At 38.1% G+C, this 19585-nt stretch overlaps 1 protein-coding gene across 11 annotated transcripts in view; it reads right to left on the bottom strand.

Moving 5' to 3' along the window:
- The window catches only part of HSPBAP1 (HSPB1 associated protein 1), a 90852-nt gene that overhangs the window by 69512 nt on the left and 1755 nt on the right, over positions 1-19585 (bottom strand). For 10 of the 11 annotated variants that reach the window (XR_008617367.1, XR_008617370.1, XR_008617363.1 and 7 more), the window contains exon 2: positions 7511-7696. Coding sequence is in view for 4 of the 11 variants with exons in the window: in XM_055084941.1 (XP_054940916.1) it covers positions 7511-7696 (186 nt within the window). In the remaining 7 variants the exon portion in view is untranslated. Of the gene's footprint in view, positions 1-7510; positions 7697-14026; positions 14083-19585 lie in introns of all 11 variants that reach the window. The other variant, XR_008617382.1, reaches the window with a different exon arrangement.

The following is a 19585-nucleotide window of genomic DNA, read 5'->3' as shown; positions in this document are numbered from 1 at the left end:
AAGTTTTCACTTCACAGAATTCAATCCAACTGATCCAATGGAGTACTAAAGCAATTGCTTGAGCCACCTGCCCCTAGGGTAGACTGAGGACTTTTCAGTTATGACCAGTTTTCACAGGCACATCCGTACTGCACCCTCATCAGAAGACTTCATTTTCTGTCACAGCAAGTTCTGTACTTAAAAGAATGAAAATCTAAAAATGCAAAAAACTACACGTGAGAACTGTTACCGTCAGGGGAAAATTACAACGAATGGAATGAATGAAAATGACAGACTTTTTCATTTACATAGTGATTTCAAAATAGAATCTTTTCACCCGTTCCTGGTAATAATAGCACCAAAGGCACTGTTTTCATGACAATTTCTTTCTGGGTTGTATAGTTGTTTTTCTTAGTTTATTCTATGCAATGGAATTATTCCTTTCTAACTTATTATTGTTCTTTTGTTTAACATTAAAGTAGCCTAGGCAGCTGCAACTTTCATCCTACTTACTGTCAAAATGTTATTTAAGAGGAAGCTCAACTGAGTTTAGGATTTGGAAATAGTGCATAAATTGAGTTTGCTTTTGACTCTCCTAAAAGGGGAGTCCTAAAATATTTTTTGCACAGCAGTGAAACAAATATTTCTCCATTTTGTTAGACTTCATCACTTCACAAGCAAGAAACACTTGGAATGTGGGTACTGAGTATGACTTTTGATTGTTACTCCACTCCCTATCAACAAATGTTTAGGATTATTTCTACATATGCTTGCCAAATCACTGCCAGCTGAGGTATAGTGTTGTCACTGAGAATATATGTTGGCAAATGAATCTGATCCAAAATGTTTCAAAGAGCTACTATGATGTCATTATCTGCTTCCTAAAATAAACTAAGAGACACATTACAGCCAAATATGCTAGTTATTAATACTATTACTTCAAGCATTCTAGAAAAATTCTAACCAAGACCTAAAACAGAAATAAATATGCTCAATAGAAAGGAAACAAAGTTATCATTGCTTGTAAGATCATATGCCTGTCTTACTAAAAAGCCCACAAGAATAAACTAAAAAACTATGTACACTATTAACTGGCTGGATAAAAAATAAACATGCAAAAAATAAATGGCTTTTATTTGTATATCAATCACAGTTTGAAAAAGAAAAGAGGTAAAAATATTTCCTAACAGCTATAAAAATTTTATAATATTTTAAGAAATTTGTAGACATATGAAAACTCCAAATCGTTTTTCCCCCCAAATCTTTTTACTGAGGTAAAACAAACTAAGTAAGTGAAGATTACACATTAGTAAGATACAGTATTGTCACAAGGTAGATTCTTTGCAAATTACGTAATTTATAGCACTTCATGAATTTTCATTTAAAATCCTGTTGACTGAAAGAAAAAAAGAAAAACACATGACCTAAAAGTTGCAGGTTATGTTTTATTCAGGTATCTTACTGAGGTCTATAGTCTGGGAGACGGCCTCTCAGATGCTCTGAGGAACTGTTCTAAAGAGGTAAGGGAGGAGCCAGTGTATACAGGAAGGAGTTTTTGTGGAAAAAAAAAAATGTAGTTGAACATCAAACGATTACTGCTGATTACAAAAAAACCAGACATCTCAAGTTAATGATTTTAGTGCTTTTCTATGGATGGGAAGATGCAAAAATCTCAGTTCATTGATATTATTGCTTTGATATGCATCTTAACTATCTAGGGCCAGGATCCTGTTTTTCTCCGTTCCGAATGCCCCTCAGGGAACACCATTATGGGGGGGCGGGCAGCTGCAGTGGCTGATGGCTTGAGGCACGCAACATTCATTGTTTAATGTGAGCACACTGTTTAATTCTAAAATTCGTTTAGAGGAATAAAATTCAATTGTATCTAATAAAATACTGAGAAAGAAGAGTGATTAGGGAGGATGAACTGTTCTTTCAAATATTAAAATATAGGGCTTCCCTAGTGGCGCAGTGGTTGAGAATCTGCCTGCCAATGCAGGGGACACGGGTTCGAGCCCTGGTCTGGGAAGATCCCACATGCAGCCGAGCAACTGGGCCCGTGAGCCACAATTACTGAGCCTGCGCGTCTGGAGCCTGTGCTCCGCAACGAGAGGCCGCGATAGTGAGAGGCCCGCGCACCGCGATGAAGAGGGGCCCCCGCTTGCCACAACTAGAGAAAGCCCTCGCACAGAAACGAAGACCCAACACAGTCCTCGCACAGAAACGAAGACCCAACACAGCCATAAATTAATTAATTAATTAATTTTAAAAAAATTAAAAAAAAAAAAGCAATGAGTTGATTTTTTTTTTTTTTTTTTTTTTTTGTGGTACGCGGGCCTCTCACTTTACCTGAAATGTTTTTTTTTTTTTTGCGGTACGCGGGCCTCTCACTGTTGTGGCCCCTCCCCTTGCGGAGCACAGGCCCCGGAAGCGCAGGCTCAGTGGCCATGGCTCACGGGCCCAGCCGCTCCGCGGCATGTGGGATCTTCCCGGACCGGACACGAACCCGTGTCCCCTGCATCGGCAGGCGGACTCTCAACCACTGCGCCACCAGGGAAGCCCTGAAATGAGTTGATTTTAAAAATATACATATTAAAATATATACCAGTTTCTAAAATAGTTTTTAAAAAGTGTTTTACTGGCCCCAAAACTGATAGCTCAATAAAATTCCAAAAACAGATGCTGGAATATACAAGAATATAGTAATATAATAAAGATGGTTTCAAAGTCAATAGGGAAAAAAAGGATTATTCAGTAAATGGTACTACAATAAAGATGTTATTTACAGCTTAACTATTTGGGAAAAAGTCAGTGAACGCCACATACTAAAATAAATATGGAATGGATAGACAGTAAAATGTAAAAAAGAAATCATTAAGCTATTAGAAGAAAATATTAGAACGTTTATCTATTGTCAGGATACAGAAGGAATTTCTAAATAAAATAAATAAGAATAAAAATATTAATGAAATATTATTTGACTTTACTATAAAAAATATGAAGCAAAAATCAAAAGGCAAACTGGGAAACATTTGTTTAGTACATTAGTAAACAAACACAGTATTCTTAATATTAACATAAGGAATTTATTAAAAAAACGCCAAACCCTGATACATTAGTAAACAAACACAGTATTCTTAATATTAACATAAGGAATTTATTTATTAAAAAAACGCCAAACCCTGAAACCCTAATAAGGATAAGTGAAAGAACAATTACCAGACAAAAATACTAATTATTCATAAACATGAACATATGTTCAACATCACCAGCAAAGAAATGTTAATTAAAGTCATGAGACACCCATCTCTCACCTATCAACAAGATAGTTTTTTAAAAACATAAATTTCAGTTTGGGCAAAGGAGTGGCCAAACAGGCACCCTTGCATGTTCTGAAAGGAAAGTAAATGTAAACCACCCTTCTGCAAAGCACTTGGCCTCATGTATCAAAGGTCTTTCATTCTTTCACTCCATAGACGTCTGACTCTCCAGATATTAGGTGCTCAGCCAATAATGAGACATGGCCCTGGCCCTTACAAGGTGGCCCTCTTGAGGGGAAGAGAGACTTTAAACAGATAATTACTTACACAACTAACCATGTGATTACAATTGTGCTAAGTGTTACTCAGAAATACAAGGTGCTCTGAGATAACTTAATAGTAATACCTGATTTGGGGGGTGAGGGAGGGAGATGCGGTCAGAAAGACTACCATGAGGAAACGACCTTTGAGCTAAGATCTGAAGGAAGTAGAGCAATTAACTAGGTAAAGCTGGGGTAAGGGGAAGTGGGAAAAGAGAGAAGAATGGCTAGACTGTATATGCAAAGGCCCTGAAGTAAGAAAAAGCAAATCTCCGGAAATACAAAAACTGGAAAAAATGCTTTTTTGCTCCAAGCTCAGGAAGAGGAATTAAGCTGAGGCGGCCAACAGAGCTTTCTATACCATAACAAAAAAGCTGGTTTTTAGCCTAAGGGTAATGGGAAGCCATCTAAGGGTTTTAAACAGGGAAAGAAGATGAGATTTTTCTTTTTTTTAAACTGTCTCTGGTTTCAGTATGAAGAATGGCTGAGGCGGGAGGGCAGGGAATGCACAGGGACCAGGGACGAGGCTACTGCAACCACGGAGGTGAGAGAGCAGGGTAACCCCAACTGGAGGATGGCCTCGGACAGAGAAGCAGGTGGTTGCTGGATACTTCAGGTGTAAGTCACCAAGTCACCAGACACCACTTAGAGAGGCCATCAGAATGACTCAGAGGTTCTGGCATAAGAAGCTTCTTGGATAGTGCTGCTCCTGGTGATACTGTTCACACCCTTTGACCCAGTCATTCTCCTAGGAATCTATCCTAGGGAAACAATCAGAAACTTGGACAAGATTTATTTTCAAACATGTTCAGTACAGTCTTATTTATAAATTTAAAACTGCTATGCAATCTAAGCAAAACAGGAGAATTTTGAAAATAAATTATGGTACTACCATACAATGGAATATTAGGTAGCCATTTAAAAGTCATATTTAATGTCAAGAGAAGCTGCTCAGAATATGTTAAGTAAAAAAAAGAGAAAACGCAGGCTGTTCAAATTAACACAATTTTATTTTTAAAATACAGAAAGGCTTGCATGGACATATATCAAAATGTAATTAGTGATTGCCTCTTGGTAATAGGACTAAGTGTTTTTAAATTTCTTCGGGTCTTCCCATTTTTCCAGTGTTCTCTAAAATGAGAAGGTATATTTTAATTTTTGAAATTATTTCTATTTTTAAATAGTATTTTTTGAGCATTTACTACGTGCTAGGCACTGTTCTAAATGTTTAATGAATATGAACCCATTTAATCTTGAAAACATTTCTAAGATACAGAAAAGTTAAATGGCTTGCTCAAAGCCACAGAGTAAGCCAAAATTTGAACCCACGCAAGCTGACTTGAGTCAGCTCTCTTACATCACTACCCTACACTGCTTGTGGAAGTACTGTATTTATACTCAAAGAAATAACTTTAAAAAGAACAAATTATTAAGACAACCCACATAATGGGAGAAAATATTTGCACATCATATATCTGATAAGAGTTAGTATCCAGAATATATAAAGATCTCTTTTACCACTCAACAACAAAAAGACAAACAAAAAAAATCTCAATTAGAAAACAAGCAAAGGATTTGAATAGACATTTCTCCAAATTAGATATACAAATGGTCAATAAGCCCATAAAAAGATGCTTGACAACATTAGTCATTAGGGAAATGCACCAAAACTATAATGAGATAATACTTCACACCCACTAGGATGGCTAGAATAAAAAATGGAATAAGTATCGGCAAAGATGTAGAGAAACTGGATCCCTCACACGTTGGGGTGGGAATGTGAAATGGTTCAGCTGTTTTGGGCAAACAGTTTGGCAGTTCCTCAAAAGGTTAAACATAGTTGCTGCATGACTCGGCAATTACATTTCTAGGTTTAACCCGAGAGAAGTGAAAACATATGTCCACACAAAAACGTGTACCTAAATGTTCATAGTAGCATTATTCATAATAGCCAAAATGTGGAAATAACCCAAACGTCCATCAACTGATGAATGGATAAACATTTTATTTATCCATATGATGGATTATTATTCAGCAATAAAAAGAAAATACAGATACATGCTAAAACATAGGTAAATCTTGAAAACATGATACGTGAAAAAAGCTAGACACAAAAGGCCACAACGGTATGATTCCATTTATATATATCCAGAATAGGCAAATCTATAAAAACAGAAAGTAGATTAGTGATTGTCAGGGGCTGGAGAAGGGGGTGAATGGGGAGTGACTGCTAATGGGAACCAGATTTTTCAGTGTGACGAAAATGTTCTGGAATTAGATAGTGGTTGTGGTTGCACAACATTGTGAAGATGCTAAAACCACTGAATTGTATACTTTCAAATGGTGAATTTTATGTAAATTCCGTCTGAATTTTAAAAAAGAACAAATTATCTTTAGTAAAAACTCAGAGCAGTTTCTCTCAATTGCAGAGACTTTCTACTTCCCTTTTTCTTCTATGCTGGAGTACTAACTTTAAAATGTCAAATTACTGTATCTCCGCTATAAAACAGGATAATAATAGTACCACTCCAAGTGGGTTTGAAGATTAAGAGAGTTCATATGTATAAAGCCCTCAGAACAGTGCCTGACACAATAGTTCTCAATAGCTCTTAGTAGTAGTATTGTATCTGGAGTCCAACCAGGAGGTGAAACAAATTCCAATTTCTATTTTTCTTCAAATTATTGTTTAACAGACACTTCAATGAGTGGAAAATTTATCTGACTAAAATCAAGAAGAAAAGAGCACAAGCTGATTTTTACATAGCTGCTGCTGGTCTAGCATTTAATTAAAAAATACAATAAACATTTTGATCTGTGACTAGAATGAGATGCCAAAGAGTTTCGGGTCTATTAATCCTGCTCTACCTGTCACTGGAGTACAAAGGGGTTCCAGACACCAAAAACCCAATAATTATATGAGATATACTAAAAGATCAACATGAGAAAACGAAGCTTGGAGAAGCTGGAAGAGAAACTGGGTAATTTTCTAGTTCCTTCTGAGTTATTAATAGATAGTCTTAGAGCCACTTCACAGCAATGCTTAAGACACTGAATTTCTAGACTACCAAACTTACCCATATTTAAATAGAAGTTAAACACATATTCTGAAGCCAGACAGTGGTCATGGACTTCTTTAGATTAGAAACAGTTTCTAATGTAAACTGTTTCTTTCCTATAAACTAACTGTTTTTAGAGTAACAGTAATTGCTTTATCTGGCTTAAGGCAAAAAATCAAACTGTTACAAGTCTTCAGGGAAGAAGAGGGAGCTGGCAAAATCAAATTGCTTAAGAGGATGAAAAAAACAGCTTCACATATGTTTCACATTTATGTAATGCAATAGAGGTGAAGCAGCTGATAAAGCGGAGAGATAAAATTACACCCAGACTGAGCACTATAAATAGTGAGTAAGGCGACAAAAAAAAAGGACACATTGTACGTGAGTCAAAAGTAGAAGGGAGGGCTTCCCTGGTGGCGCAGTGGAGCTTCACATATGTTTCACATTTATGTAATGCAATAGAGGTGAAGCAGCTGATAAAGCGGTGAGATAAAATTACACCCAGACTGAGCACTATAAATAGTGAGTAAGGCGACAAAAAAAAAGGACACATTGTACGTGAGTCAAAAGTAGAAGGGATTGTTAGATTAGTATTGGTCTCTTTCAATCACATAAATAATAGCACATTAACAAATATTTATTAAGGGTCTACTATGATCAATGAACCATGATACATGAACAAATACATTTTATGTGGGGTTATAAATTATAGGTTGTTTAGTCTAAAAAAATTATCTTAAACTGTCCTTTTAAAATTTCTAATGAAGTTTTCCTATCTGAAAATGGTCCAAAAGAGGATTTGAAATAAAGGATTCTCTAGAGATAAAGAAACCACGGTTGAGAATGTGGGAATGCTACTGAAGAGACATTATGATGATGATTCCTTTAGTCCTACCTGTATCTGTGCGTTTCGTTCCCATCCTGAATCGTATCTGCTTGCCCTGAAGGACCTCAGAAAGATGTTTTGCAGTCCAGTGTTGGGCTGGCCAATCAAAAACCATGTTACAGAAGATTGCAGGTTGTTGTAAAGACATTATAATTTCTTTCGCTTTCTCCGGTGTAAAAGGTTTGACATGTTTACCTAGGGAGAGAAATAAATAACTAAAAAGTTATTTCATATAATATGAAGAATAAATAGCTAATATAATTTCTCTTATGGCAAATCTTTCTGTGTAATTGCACTTCATTTACTTTTCATTTATTACTGTTTACATAAATATTTGGCCTCAAAGAGCAATAATTCTTCAATGATTTTTCTCAAATATTAAATTGTAAATGTTGGAAAATATTTACAATCTTCAGTCAAAAATGTTTTTTTAAAAAGGCTTTCCAAGTATTTATGTACATTTAAAAGATGCAACTTTTTGACAATATTATTTCCTAAATAGAATTATGTAAGAAATGCTGATGGGACCTACTCTTTAACAACTAGAGTTGCTGGACTCAGCAACCATTCTACTTGATATAGCACATGTTCATGCCAAAAAGACTACCGCATTCACACAGCAGTGGATGGGGAAAGGGAGAGGGGATTATTTTATTGCAAGATTTAAAAAGATAAAATATGTGCTAGGGTGGATATCAGTGTTAATCCTTGATTCTGACTGCATCTATAAACTGTACGAGGGAATATGCACAAACTAACACTGTGACTTACTGAGGACTTCAATAAATTTCAATCATAGAATGTTAATCCCGGATAGGAGGGTAAAGATTAATATTTGTTAAATAAAAGAACAAGTGGGGACTTCCCTGGTGGTGCAGTGGTTAAGAATCCGCCTGCTGGGCTTCCCTGGTGGCGCAGTGGTTGAGAGTCTGCCTGCCAATGCAGGGCGGCCTGGACTTCTCTGGTGGAGCAGTGGTTAAGAATCCGCTTGCCAGGCTTCCCTGGTGGCGCAGTGGTTGAGAATCCGCCTGCCGTTGCAGGGGACACGGGTTCGTGCCCTGGTCCGGGAAGATCCCACATGCCGCGGAGCGGCTGGGCCCGTGAGCCATGGCCACTGAGCCTGCACGTCCGGAGCCTGTGCTCCGCAACGGGAGAGGCCACAGCAGTGAGAGGCCCATGCACCAGAACGATGAGTAACCCCCTCTAGCCGCAACTAGAGAAAGCCTGCGCGCAGCAACGAAGACCCAACGCTGTCAAAAATAAATAAATAAATAAATTTATAAAAATATATATTTTTTAAAAAATTAAAGAACAAGTAAGTTTCTCTTTAAAGGCATCTCAAGATGAAAGTTTGGGGGGAAAGTTGAAAAATGCTTCATACTCTGATCCCCAAAACATGAATTTATGACTTTCTAGTACAATCAGCTAAACCCTCTATTTCAGTTACCTAATCTGTAATTACACTTACTCAAAAAATTACGAAAAGCTCATGAATAATCCAAATTCCCCCTTCAACCAACCTTCTTCTAAACTTTCTGACAAAAGGAGGAGGGATGAAGAAGGACTCATCGAGGAACCTGAGTAATTTGTACTTGTCTGAATGTGAGGCTTGTTTTTAAAGAAAATGAAAATTTAGGTCAGTTTGGCCCTCCTTTCTCAGACAAGGGCAAAACCCAGAAACCTCTACTAAACCAGTGGTGAAAGCGAGCAGGCTCTAAGCCCTCAGCAGCTGACATATGAGAACACTCTGGCCCCTTCTGGGTAGTCAGGGCTCTCATGTGAGGACATCAGTGTGGGTGCTTCAGGGGATGGGCAGGTGCCAGAGGTGGGGGCTACGTGGAGTAGGAAAGACAGAAGGCACTCTTAGGTCTCTATCTAAAAGAAGGCCCAAGTTTATCTTTAAGTGACCTTTACCTACTGAAGAGCCCTGTTAAGGAAAACAGGCTGTAACCAGGAATTGTTTAAAAAAGGTCTTAACCCATGCCAGCCTATAAATGTAAGCACACGGTTACCTAGATTGCAATGTACCAAGTCTTCCTGGACTTGGAGTGTCTGGATTCCCTGTGTATGAAAATGGACAAGCCACATTTTTTATTATATATTTTTAAAGTTTTGCTAGACCATGAAAAGCTACAATACATTCATGATAATACCTGTTGTTTGTGACATATAAATCAGTACTACCCTTTGGGAAACAACTGGGAAGATGAAGCAAAAGTCTCAAAGAACCACCCATTAACCTAATAACTCATGTCAGAGGAATTTGCTTTTAACAAAATAATCATAAGCCACATACATATTTATTTATACTATATACATGTACACACATATGCATAAAATATCTATTATCATAATAAAAAACCTGAAAATATAAACAACCAAATGTCTCAAAAGTAGAAAAATAATTTACTAAGTATTTCTCCCATAGTACAGTCCCCTGGTATATTCAATTCATTAACAATAAAAATGAGGGCTCTGTAGAAATGTGTGGAGCTGTAGGGACTGGAACTGACTCAGAGAGTTATTGCAACAGCCAAGTGAGAAGAGTGGTAATAAGGCCCTGAACAACAAAGGGTGGCAGTGAGGAAGGCAGAGATGGTAGAGATGGAGAAATACTAGAACAACGTCAAAGACTATTATGACTGAAGAGATGTGGGGTAGGAGGCAGATGCAGCTGTTAAGGAAGACTGAGGCTTCCAGACTTTTTGACTTGCCACGAGAGAAAGGTTAGAAGTGACATCTCCTTCTGTTGGGAAGATGAGAGTTTGGTTTTGATCATCATCATCATAACAATACCATATATTTACTTGTATAAGGCTCTACTATTTGCCACACACTTTTATATACATTAAAATAAAAGTGCTCATTGGATCCTCTAAGAAGCCTGTAAAACACAGGTAAAGAAGGTATTTTATTTCCATTATCCATATGAAGAAATGGAAGTTCAGATGTCAAAGGTCAAAACACCAGTGATGATAGGACTATAGGTCAGGTTCCCTGATTCCAAGTCCAATGCTCTTTCTACCGCATAATCCTGTTTCCAGAGAATTAAAACTGTAGGACTTACACTAGCACTAAAAACAGAGAGACAGTATAACCCGAAAAGATAAGCTGGTACAGGGAAGCTTTAGACGGAGCTATAGATAATAAATCCACATGTGCTGTTGGGAAGAGAGGAATGTTCTGGTTTGTGCACATGGTTGTATGTGTGGTGGGGGGAATAGGTAATACCTATAGTAGAGATTGCTACTTGCCTACCTTCCCCACTACTGGTTCCTGCTTCCTCACTAACAGAACTTTGGGCAATGGGAGAGGCTGAAAAATTACATTTCCCAGATTCCTTTGCAGATAGGAGTGGCCAGAGATATATCTGGAAGTTGCTGAGTCAGCCTTTCCCCCTTATCCTCCTCTCCTATATCCTGCCTGGAAAACAGACATCACGTTTAACCATCTCGACAGATAAAAGAAAGGCCCAGGAAATTGCAAACACCGGCTGAAAGAAGGCAAAGATGTCCATCTTTGTGCCCCTGAACCAAAGTCAGCAAAATTCTATCCCCTGAATCCTTTCACATAAATAAACTAACTCATAGTCAGGACTCTATTAGTTCATAACTGGTATAGCACCTTGCCTTCTGAGGCTACGGTTTTCAAGGACAACCATATTCTCCCTAGAGAGGGCTCTGTGGCTTAGGCTGGATGAATCATGGCTGGTGTGACTCACTGTAACATTCTTTCAGTTCTGCGGTTGTAAAATGTTCAAGCTTTGAACATTTTGCTTCTGAAACTTTAAAGTTTCAGAAAGAGAAAAACAGAAGCACCAGTCCTTTGGGGGGGGTGACGATTTATTTATGCTGCTTATCTTAAATCAGAGCCAAAAGATCACATGGCTCTGAATGTTTTCAAAACAGTTCTCATATTTGTACACCTAAGTATGTGGGTGTTAGTAACACGAGTAGTGTTTGACAGAGGAGCTTCAAAGAAGTAAATATTTTTTCCTCTAACATAACATTAAATTTTCTAAAAAAGTATTTAATGATCTGATCAAAAAATGCCAAACATCCCAAAGGTTATTTAATAGGAGACCCTAAAAACTAAAGTTTGCTGAGAAAGTACCAGGCCCAGTGATTGGAATATATTAAATGATCAAACATTTGCTAAATGAATGAAAAGTGCTATAAAGCGTTATGCAGAGTAGATCAGTAGGATGCTCACCATAACAGGAAATTAGCATATTAGCAGAATTTCAGGCCTATCAGTGAAATAAAACAATCAGCTGGTTGTGAGATAAAAGTAATTTGGGTTCTGATCGTTTAATCAACAATGAACTATGGGAAGAGATATGGGAACATATGTATATGTATAACTGATTCATTTTGTTGTAAAGCAGAAACTAACACACCATTGTAAAGCAATTATACTCCAATAAAGATGTTAAAAAAAATAAAAAATAAAAAAAATTTAAAAAAATTTTTAAAACATGAACTGGGCTATTAAATTAACAAATATAAGTGTTACAATTTTCTTTAAAGAAGAATACAATCTACACTGTATTAATTAAATAGCCTAGGGATGCACCCAGTCATTCCATGCCAGGGATATTTGCAAAGAGCTATAAAAATTCTGAAGCAACCTCAAAAGTCTTTAAAGAATAAATGTATTTAGGTCTAAACTTGCAGCAAGTAGCAATTTCTAATTAGATGACTTAGAAACTGCTGGAAAAAATGATTAGTGATCTAGGTGCTGCACAGTAGTGTCTTCTCTAAATGTATCATGTTATTCAGATGATTTATTATAGCTTTGGTAACAATTCTTTGGAGATGGTGAAACATCATCAAAAAGCAATTTACTTTTTTCTCAGTTAATTTTTTCTTTAATTAATGCAAAGGACAAGATAATTTGAAACCTAATTTCTCTGAATTTGCTAGCAATCTGGCTTCAGTCAATTAATATCTAGCTTGGATTTGTATCTGAGATTTAGAATTTAAGACAAGAAATACCAAGTTTCCAGAATACGCTCCTAATATTGATAGAATACAACAAAGACAAAGATCCTGAAACTGAAATTAACTTGCTTCTCATGTCAGGTATAATTTTAATAACTATTAATTTTAAATTTAATAGTTTTATATTTTATTAAAAAATTTTCAGAAGGTGACATCAGAGTAAGCCTCAAGTTACAATGCAGAGACTCACCACAGTGATACAGTATGAACAAAAAATTGGGTCCTAGCATTGGGAGCTAATTTATTTCTAAATATATACAGGTAAGCCTATGATGGCTTCATCAATCTGATGACTACTGTATATACACACAAGGGTCATCTACCATCTGGAATGGTAGATATCAGGGTAAAAAATAATGAACATTTAAACCAGGTCAGAAAAACGCTGATGGAATTATGCAAGTACTACTTAACAAAATGACTGTGTTCAGACTGAAGATCGAACGGTAAAACTTACACCAAAGATGATTTTAATTTTATAGTCACTATTTTAAAATGTCAGGGCTTCCCTGGTGGCGCAGTGGTTGCGAGTCCGCCTGCCGATGCAGGGGACGCGGGTTCGTGCCCCGGTCTGGGAGGATCCCACATGCCGCGGAGCGGCTGGGCCCGTGAGCCCTGGCCGCTGAGCCTGCGCGTCCGGAGCCTGTGCTCCGCAACGGGAGAGGCCACAACAGTGAGAGGCCCGCGTACCGCAAAAAAATAAAAAATTAAAATTAAAATGTCAATACAAACGAAGAAAATTCTGCTGCTGATGAACTGTCATAAACCCTTTGAATTTCAAGATCTAGAAGGTGGTGCTGATGAAGAAACCACAAAGTGTTGAGGCTCTGTTGACATGACCTTGCCAATACCAATGCTCGGTGTGGTAGTGAACACCCAGCCAGGTTCAGGCTGGGGACCGGAGACAGTTACATGCTGGACATGTACCATCCTCTTCTTCCCATCTTCTTACACTTGTAACTCTTGCCCAGTTAACCCAGAAAATTGTCTTCTCCTCCTCACTTTAATCCATTTATGAACCAGAAGATGACTCATAGTGCTTTTAAGTTCCTAAACCTAAAGCAAGAAAAGTAAATCTATATTTTAAGTGAAGTTAATACTCAAAAGATTGGTGCCTCAAAGACTGGAGCTCTTTAAAATGTTTCAAAGTACCTTCAAAATTTCTACCAAAATGTTTCAATTTCTTCAGCTTCCACTAAGTAAATTTTCCATAATTCAGAATAAACTGGTTATTTCATCTCTTTTCATCAAAAATATTCAACAGAAGAGTCTTGAAGAGGTATGTGGACACTCACATTCATATAGTAGCACTATTCATAACAGCTAAAAGGTGGAAGCAACCCAAACATCCATTGACAGATGAACGAATAAACAAAATGTTTATACATGCAGTGGAATATTATTCAGCCTTTAAATGGATGGAAATACCGTCACATGCTACAACATGGATGAACCTTGAGAATGTTTTGCTACGTGTAAAAAGTCAGTTGCAGAAAGACAAATATGGTATTATTCTACTTACATGAGATACTAAAATAGTCAAATTCAAACAGAAAGTAGAATGGCAATTACCTGGGGCTGAGGAGAGAGAGAAAAGGGGAGTTATTTCCTAGGTACAGAGTTTCAGATTTGCAAGACAAAAAGGATCTGGAGATCTGTTTCACATTAATATGAATACACTGACTACTGAACAGTACTGTTAAAAATGGTTAGATGATAAATTTTATGTTGTTTTCTTGTCACAATTTAAAAAATACTGAACAGTTCTGTCTTTCTAATATTATCGTTATCAAATATGAAGTACCTTAGCTACACGTGAATTACACATGTGCTCTAGCATGAGAATTTTTTACTTTTTAAGATCACACAGGCTTTTGTTTTTCTTCAAACTTCCCTGCCTCCTCCTGCCCTTTTAAAAAATGAGAACAAGAATGACATGGAGGGCTTCCCTGGTGGCGCAGTGGTTGCGCGTCTGCCTGCCGATGCAGGGGAACCGGGTTCGCGCCCCGGTCTGGGAGGATCCCACGTGCCGCGGAGCGGCTGGACCTGTGGGCCATGGCCGCTGAGCCTGCGCGTCCGGAGCCTGTGCTCCGCAGCGGGAGAGGCCACAGCAGAGGGAGGCCCGCATACCACAAAAAAAAAAAAAGAATGACATGGAGACTATGGCACCTCTAACTGAAAAGGAATAAATCCAGTTATGCAGGAGTGTTAGCTGTATAGGAAACTCAAGTCCATATAACTCTGGAATGAGATATTTCCTTGGGCAGGACTGGAAGAACAGTTAGAAAGGATGCATCCTTCTCTTCACCAAGGCATAAACTTGGCTATAATTAAAACTATGAGATTAGGGGTAAGGGATTAAGAGATACAACTGCTATGTATAAAATAGATAAGCAACAAGATATATTGTACAGCACAGAGAATTATAGCCATTATTCTGTAATAACTTTTTAAAAAAATTTATTTATTTTTTACTTTTTGGCTGCATTGTGTCTTCATTGCTGCACGCAGGCTTTCTCTAGTTGCGGCGAGGGGGAACTACTCTTCGTTGGGGTGCACGGGCTTCTCACTGCGGTGGCTTCTCTTGTTGTGGAGCACGGCTCTAGGGACGTGGGCTTCAGTAGTTGTGGCACGTGGGCTCAGTAGTTCTGGCTCACGGGCTCTAGATCGCAGGCTCAGTAGTTGTGGCGCACGAGCTTAGTTGCTCCTCACAATGTGGGATCTTCCTGGACCAGGGCTCGAACCCCTGTCCTCTGCATTGGCAGGCAGATTCTTAACCACTGCACCACCAGGGAAGCTCTATCTTGTAATAACTTTTAATGGAGTATAATCTGTTAAAATGCTGAATCATGTTGTACACCTGAAACTAATATAATATTATACATCAACTATACTTCAATTTAAAAAATTAATCAAAACAATTTTAAACTATCAGAGCCCAATGGAAACAAATACAGTCTCAGTCTGAAAGACAGATTCAGATTCAAAGTATTTTTAATTTCACTGAAACACTTCAACCAATGTATGATCCTAGAAGTAACATCTCACATTCAGAATTCGAGCTGATTCTTAACAGTAAGTAGTTTCATGTTTGTTTGTTTAAGTCCATTTTTTTAAGAGTAGTTTTGGGTTTAAAACAAAATTAGGAGGAAGTACAGAAAGTTCCCATATACCCCCTCCCCTCATACATGCATGGCCTCTGCATTATCAACATTATTCACCAGAATGGTACATTTTTCACCAAAGATGAACCTAAACTGGCACATCATAATCACCCAATGTCCACAGTGTATCTTAGGGTTTACTCTTGGTGTTGTGCAGTCTATGGATTTGAAAAGTATAATGACATATATCCACCATTACAATATCCTACAAAGTATTTTCACTGTCCCCCAAATCCTCTGTGCTCTGCTTACTCATGTTTGTTTTTAATACTTTCCAAGCTGTTACTTCAGACAAAAAAAATAACACATCCTTGTGGTACATATACATACAATGGAATTTTATTCAGCCATTAAAAAAAAAAGAGAAATTTTGCTATTTGCAACAACATTGATGGATCTATTGGGTATTAGGCCAAGTCAGACAGAGAAAGACAAATACCATATGATTTTACTTAATGTGGAATCAAAACAAACAAGCAAGCAAACAAAACAAAAACAGACTCATAGACACAGAGCACAAACAGGTGGTTTTGCCAGAGGGGAGGAAGGTGTGAGTGGGGGAATAAAGGTGGAGAGATTAAGAGGTACAAGCCTCCAGTTATGAAATAAATAAGCCATGACGATGATATAATATACAGCATAAGGAACATGGTCAATAATATTGTAATAACTTTGTATGGGGCAGGTGGTTACTAGTCTTATTGTGGTGATCATTTCATAATGCACGTAAATGTCAAATCACTATGTAATATATGCGAAAATAATATATTGTATGTCAACTTCAGTTAAAAAAAAAATCACATCCTTGAAAGCAAACCTGTTACTTTGATATCCCTAGAGCTTAGCATAGGGCTTGGCATAAACTAACACCAAATAAATGTTTTCTGAATTCACAGCTCATTTTTAACAATGCATAAAACTTTACTAAGATTAACCATTTGTTTTCTCCACCTTTGTAAAATGAGCTATTGAGCATGCTCACAGAAGTCTCAAAACAAAGGGATCAGTTCCACGATTTCATGCTCACCTCCACTGGTTCCCTCTCCAGCTCCTGATCACACTATTCACCACGAATTGACTCCTAATCACCCCTGTCCCAACAGCAACTTGACAAAGCTTCTTCACTCTCAAATCCCCAATACCTCTCTCCACTCCCTCACTCAGGGTGGTGCCTTACCCTGTTCTTCTGAGAAAAGTGAAACCCATGACTTCCTTCTTCTTCACCTCAACGTTCTGGTTCACCCTGCTCCTCTCTGGTCTCCAAGGACATAATCTTCCTCCTTTCAGCTGTGTACCCTGCACATTCCACTCCAGTAGCACCAGTCTGTCTCCTCACTTTTTTCCCCCACCCTCTGCCCCCTATGTGCCTTGGGCTTTTCTCCACTCACTTCCACTCCTGGCCTCTCCTCACCAGAAACAACTTCTTCCATTCATTTCCATATTCAAACTACAGCTGTCCCTCAGTATCCGAGGGGGACCGGTTCCAGGACCCCCAAGGATACCAGAACTCTTGAGCGCTCAAGTCCTTTAGAGTGGGCCTGTGGGACCTGAGGCTGCGTGCAGAGTGAGGACTGTACACCAAACTTTCAAATTACTGCACAGACCAATCCAATTTGTATTCATTCTTTCTCCTCTCACCCCCAAAGCATGTAATGTGTGTAATATTTACAGCCCATCTAACTGCCTCCTGCCGTGCGAATATGTATTATACTACAAGTCTTTTAATCTGTGTTCTTTTCCCCCAAAGTTTATTTATAGGCTATTTTAGAGCAAGAACTGTCTTCAACCTCACTGTACAAAAGAGTCTCCTGTTCATAGTGTACGTTCAAATATTTTTTGATAATGGAGTGGTAATAAGTTTGCTCAAAAATTAACTTTTCTATGACCCCCACAATATTCGTTACTATACTAAACATAGTGAAACTTTCACATACATTTATTTAATGTATGTATTTTTCTTACCCTTTATTCACATAAGCCTTATCTAATTTAAAGCAAAGTCTTCTCTTCCAGTAGAATTTTGCCCATTTAACTTACTTTGTAATGGTAATAAGCAGTCACCCCAAAGTGGTTTTTCTGGGGAGGATGACAGTTTAAAATAGGGTTGAAAGTTCCACAGATAGGATTTGGAGAATCCTTTAATACAAAAATTTGAAGTCACCTGCAAAAATGTGTATGCATGCTATATTGTTCAGAGGAGCAAATCTATACTTTCATCAGTCCTCCTTAGGACTTCAAGATTAAGAATCACCAGTTTCTTCAGAAAGTTAAATATGGAATTACCGCACAGCCCAACAATTCCACTCTTAGATATATGCCCAAGAGAAGCTGAATACATATGTTCCTACAGAAACTTGTAAACAAATGTCCATAGCAGCATTATTCATAGCAGCCCCAAAGTGGAAACCCAATGCCCACTGATGAATGGATACACAAAATATGGCATATCCATACTACAGAATATTATTCAGCCACAGAAAGTAGTGAAGTACGGGTACATGTTACAACACAGATGAACCTTGAAAACATTATGCTGTGTGAAAGAAGCCAGACACAAAAAGCCACATATTGTATGATTCCATTTATATGAAATGCCCAGAACAGGCAAATTCACAGAGACAGAGTAGATTAGTGATTGCCAGGGGATGGAGAGAGGGTGAATGGGGAGTGACTGCTAATGGGAATCAAGTTTCTCTTTGGTGTGATGAAAATGTTCTGGAATTATAGTAGTGATGGCTGCACAACTTTGTGAACATACTAAAAAACATTTTAAAAGGGTGAATTTATGGTATTTGAATAAAGAATAAAATCCTCCTCTTCCCTGGCTACATGCTTAACATCTTCTTTTGCATCATCCTCCCAAACCTAAATGCTATGCATTCACGTTAAAACTCAACAGTGCTCCCAACCACCTCCTTTTTCTTCAGGTTCCTAATTTACATGTAGTTTCTCAGGCTGACAAATTTCAGAGATATCTCCAATTTCTTTTCTCTCAGTTTCAACATCAGTCAGTCACCAATGCCAGCACTTTTTATTAACAATAAAGATGGTTACCATTATTGAATATGTAATTCCTGCCAGACATTTATGCTAGATGATCTACAAGTATCTTTAATTTTCACAATAGTTACGCACTTTAGAGAGGAGGATGCTGTGGCTAAGGGGGTTTAAGTACCTTGTCCTTCAGTCTTTCTCCCTCCAAGCTATCCTTTACCCTTCAGCCGCAGTGATCTTCCTAAAACCAAATCTTATTGTGTTACTCCCCCATTACTTCCCCACCTAAAGCTCCTCAAAGGCTTCACACTGTCAGACTCCTTAACTTGGTATAAGGTGCCCTTCAGGATCCCTGTCTCTTACATTCCTTATACCAACTTCTTTCAGTTCCTGGGCTATGCCATGCTTTTTCTCCTCCTGCCTCTGGACTTGGCACGGGGTTCTCTTATTCATTCACTCAACAAATATGTATTAAGTGCACCCTAGGAGTCTGACATTGTATTTGCTGCTTGGGCAAACGCTGTGAATAACACAGATGTATGTTCTGCCCTCAAGGTACTTAAGGTCTAAGGGAAGAAACGATAATAAACAAGTAATTACAGATTGTGATAAGTGAAATGAAGGAAGCAGGATGCCGTATTATAAAACATCTAGGGTTAAGGGTCAGGGGAAAACTACGATGACTGTTTTAGATAGGTTAATCTGGTAAGGTCTCAGGTGGTGACATACCTTAAAATCTGAAGACCAGTTATATGAAAAGCAGGTAAGAGCAGAGGGGGTGATGAGTGACAAGAGATGCTCCTGGAGACATCAGCAGAACCCAGACCAAGGATTTTTGTAGGCCATGGTGAGGAGTTTGGATTTTTTTTTTTTTTTTTTTTTTTTAGCGGTACGCGGGCCTCTCACTGTTGTGGCCTCTCCCG

Source organism: Physeter macrocephalus, chromosome 1 (genome assembly GCF_002837175.3).
Source record: "Physeter macrocephalus isolate SW-GA chromosome 1, ASM283717v5, whole genome shotgun sequence".
Lineage (NCBI taxonomy): Eukaryota > Metazoa > Chordata > Mammalia > Artiodactyla > Physeteridae > Physeter > Physeter macrocephalus.
Note: the sequence above shows the minus strand (reverse complement) of the source record. Positions and strands in the feature narration are given on the sequence as shown.